Source organism: Lycium ferocissimum, chromosome 5 (genome assembly GCF_029784015.1).
Source record: "Lycium ferocissimum isolate CSIRO_LF1 chromosome 5, AGI_CSIRO_Lferr_CH_V1, whole genome shotgun sequence".
Lineage (NCBI taxonomy): Eukaryota > Viridiplantae > Streptophyta > Magnoliopsida > Solanales > Solanaceae > Lycium > Lycium ferocissimum.
Window position 1 is genome coordinate 60,843,641 of NC_081346.1, and position 4,184 is coordinate 60,847,824.

Below are 4,184 nucleotides of genomic sequence, written 5' to 3' on the forward strand. Positions count from 1 at the left end.
TTGTCGTTTCTTGATTTCACCGCGCTTGAGGAATTTTTGAGGTCCTTGTCAAAAATTCTGCCCCAGTGTAGAAATTTTAATTAGTCCGTTTCTTAGAACTGATATATTTAAAGAATTTTTGAGGTCCTCTAAAAAATTCTGCCCCAGTTTCCTTGTCGGGTTGCCTTTATCTTTCTCTTGCTAAATCATTTCTGAGGTTTTCTAAGGTTTATGGGGAATCTTGTTTGGAATGACTGAGCTCAGGAGAGAGCCTACGCATCCCGTTTTGGGAATCAGGTCGAAACGTATTGGAATTTTTTGGTGAGACCGAGCTCAAAAGAGCGCCTACGTATCCTAGATGGGAATCAGGTCATAACGTAGTTCAGAATACGTAATTTTTGTGTTTTTTGATTAAAGCGACCGAGCTTGGAAAAGCGCTTACGTATCCCCTTATAAGTATAGGGAATCAGGTCCTTGCGTAGTTCGTACATGATTTTGGATTTGTTTTTTTTTTCTTTCTAAAAAGGCAGAATTACAAGCAAAATAAACTTAATTAAAGCAACATAAACTATAAAAACTCTGAATTTTCAAAGTCGTCTTCTTCTTCACACGTAGTATCTCTTGATAGCATCTGAATTTATTGCTCTTGGCCACTCTTGACCATCCATTTCAGGAAGTACTACGGCTCCTCCCGACAAAGATTTTCGCACCATATAGGGGCCTCGCGCTTGGTGCGAACTTTCTTTTGTATTCTTCTTGATTAGGGAATATTCGTTTGAGCACCAATTGCCTGATTTGAAAAACCCTAGTTCTCACATGCTTATTAAAAGCTCAAGCCATTCTTTGTTGGTACAGTTGGCCATGGCAAACAACAATCATCCGCTTCTCATCTATCAAAGCCAGTTGTTCATACCTTTTGCGGATCCATTTCGCATCATCCAACTTAACTTCTTGTATTATTCGAAGTGAAGGGATTTCTACTTCGACTGGTATTACTGCTTCAGTGCCATACACCAACAAGTACAGGGTGGCTCCAGTTAAAGTCCTGGTAGTAGTGCGGTATCCCAGTAATGCATAAGGCGATTGTTCATGCCAGTCTTTGTAGTTATCGATCATCTTTCTGAGGATCTTCTTGATGTTTTTGGTGGCGGCTTCCACAGCTCCGTTCATTTATGGCCGGTACGCGGTTGAATTCTGATGAGTGATTCGGAACTGCTCACACATGTCTTTCATCAAGTGGCTATTCAAATTAGCCCCATTGTCTGTTATGATTGATTCTGGGATGCCAAATCGACATATGATGTTGTTGAGCACAAAGTCTGTGACCACTTTCTTTGTCACCGATGAATAAGATACTGCTTCCACCCACTTGGTGAAGTAGTCTATGGTGACCAAAATGAAGCGGTGTTTGTTTGATGCAGCTGGCTCAATTAGTCCTATGACATCCATGCCCCAAGCGGTGAATTGCCAAGGTGACGTCATAGCATTCAGTTCTATTGGAGGGACCTTTATCAAGTCTCCATGAATCTGACACTTGTGGTATTTTTGGACGAATTTGCTACAGTCATTCTCCATGGTCATCCAAAGAATAACCTCGTTCTTAAGATTTTCTTTCGCTAGTACGAACCCATTCATGTGAGGTCCGTGTGTTCCAAAGATGCAATTCTTCAATCAATTTTGTAGCTTCGACAGGGTCAACACATCTAAGTAATCCCAAATCTAGAGTTCTTTGGTACATGACATTCTTGTTGAGGAAGAAACCATCCGCTAACTTCCTGATAGTACTCTTCTGATTTAAGGTGATTCCTTCGGGATATTCTCCTTTCTCCAAGAACATTTTAATGTCAACGTACCAAGGTTTTCCATCAACCTCCGCCTCTACGAAAGCACAGTGGGCTGGTTAATCTCTGATCTCAATTTTGACAGGATCAATGTATCTACTGTCGGGATGCTGAATCATAGATGCTATTATTGCCAATGCATCAGCAAACTCATTCTGGGTTCTTGGTATGTGTTTGAACTTGACTTCTTGAAACCGATCTGCCAATCTTCGCACAAGTCCAACATACGGTATGATCTTTTCATTTTTGGTGGCCCACTCCCCTCGAACTTGATGGATTAGCAAATTTGAGTCACCAATTACCTGAAGTTCTTTTACATCCATGTCGAGGGCTAAACGTAGACCCAAGATACATGTTTCGTATTCAGCCATGTTGTTGGTGCAACTAAATTTTAACTTAGCCGCCATTGGATAATATTGGCCCTAGTCTGAAACTAAGACGGCTTCAACTCCTGATCCTTTAAAGTTGACCACTCCATCAAAGTATACTTTCCATCCTGACTCGTCTTCACTCTCTTCGCCTTCAATTGTCATTATCTCTTCATCCGGGAAGTTAGTCCACAAAGGTACGGGATTGTCATCTACTGGACTTCCTGCCAGTAAATCTGCCAGTGCTTGCCCTTTGATTGCTTTCTACGCAATGTATTAGATGTCGAAGTCACTTAACAACATTTTTCATTTGGCCAACTTCCCTATGGGCATGGGCTGGAGAAAGATGTACCTTAGTGGATCCATTCTTGAGATCAAATGGGTCGTGTATGCAGCCATATAACGTCTCAACTTCTAAGATACCCAGGTTAAAGCGCAACACGTCTTTTCCACCAAGGAATAACTGGATTCGTAGGGTGTGAATTTCTTACTGATGTAATAGATGGCTCTCTCTTTCTTTCTTTCTTTCTTTCTTTCTTTCTTTCTTTCTTTCTTTCTTTCTTTCTTTCTTTCTTTCTTGTTTCGTCATTTTGTTCCAACATGCACCCAAAAGCATTTTCTGATACTGACATATATAGCAGCAAAGGACTTCCTGGCCTTGGCGTGATCAAAACAGGTGGATTTGACAGGTATCTCTTTATTGTGTCAAAGGCTTTCTGACAGTCCTCTGTCCATTTAGTTAGAGCATCTTTCTTGAGAAGTTTGAGGATTGGCTCTATGATCACTGTGGACTGGGCAATGAAGCGTCCAATATAATTCAATCTTCCTAAGAAACTCATGACCTCTTTCTTCATTCTTGGCGGTGGTAGTTCTTAGATTTCTTTGATCTTAGTGGGATATAACTCAATACCACGACGACCGGCTACGATCCCTGGTAATTTCCCAGCGGGTACTCCAAATGAGCATTTTGCACGATTTAATGGCAAATTGTACTTGTGGAGCCTGTCAAAGAATCTTCTTAAATGTTCAAGGTGGTCCTCACCCAATCGGGATTTGCTGACGACGTCATCCACATACACCTCAATCTCTCTATGCATCATATCATGAAAAATGGTGATCATCTCCCTCATGTAAGTAGCGCCGGCATTCTTGAGTCCAAGAGGCATTACCCGGTAATGATACACTCCCTATGGTGTGATGAACGCCGTCTTTTGAGCATCTTCTTCATCCATCAGTATCTGTCGATAGCCCGCGTAGCAATCCATAAAAGATTGGACCTCATGCTTGGTGCTGTTATCAATGAGTATGTGAATGTTCGGGAGTGAAAAATTATCCTTTGGGCTAGCACGGTTGAGATCACTTCTTCTTTAATTAGAACCCCCGACTAAATTTGTTTTTCTACTTCTTCTTTAATTTGGATGCTGACATCAGGCTTAGGCTGCCTGATTTTCTGTTTTACCGAGGCAAATCCTTCGAGGATCGGCAACCTATGGGCAACAATGTTCGTACTCAAACCCGGCATATCGGCGTATGACCAAGCGAAGACATCTTCATACTCCTTCAGCAGACTCTGATACCCTTCTTTCTCAGCTTCTGTCAAGTGCACACTTATTCTAGTTTCCCGAGCTAACTCTTCATTTCCTAGATTAACTGCCTCTGTTTCCTCTAGGTTTGGCGTTGGTCTATTCTCATATTTTTCTTCGACATCTATCAACCCTTCTGTTTCAGTTATCTCTTCTTCTTGATCGTCATTTTGTTGGTCGTCATTTTTACTTGTTTCGTAACATGTCATGACATTATTTGGGCCTCTTTATTATTACCGTAAAACAAAATAATTAATCATATAAAAGCAATATTAATCATATATATATATATATATATATATATACATATATATATATATATATATATATATATATATATATATATATATATATGTATGTATGTATGTATGTATAGGTATAGTAAAACGATTTTATTATAAACTTTGAGGCAT

General features: G+C 40.2%; 1 protein-coding gene across 1 annotated transcript; it reads right to left on the minus strand.

Annotated features, from left to right (window-relative positions):
- Positions 1 to 1,149: 1,149 nt before the first annotated feature.
- LOC132057886 (uncharacterized) lies at positions 1,150 to 1,554 on the minus strand. The gene has a single exon (XM_059450477.1). The coding sequence runs from the start codon at positions 1,552 to 1,554 to the stop codon at positions 1,150 to 1,152; it is 405 nt and encodes a 134-aa protein (XP_059306460.1).
- Positions 1,555 to 4,184: the final 2,630 nt, after the last annotated feature.

Coding starts and splice junctions, on each gene's coding strand:
- LOC132057886 (XM_059450477.1), bottom strand. CDS start 1,554: ATGGAGAATGACTGTAGCAAATTCGTCCAAAAATACCACAAGTGTCAG.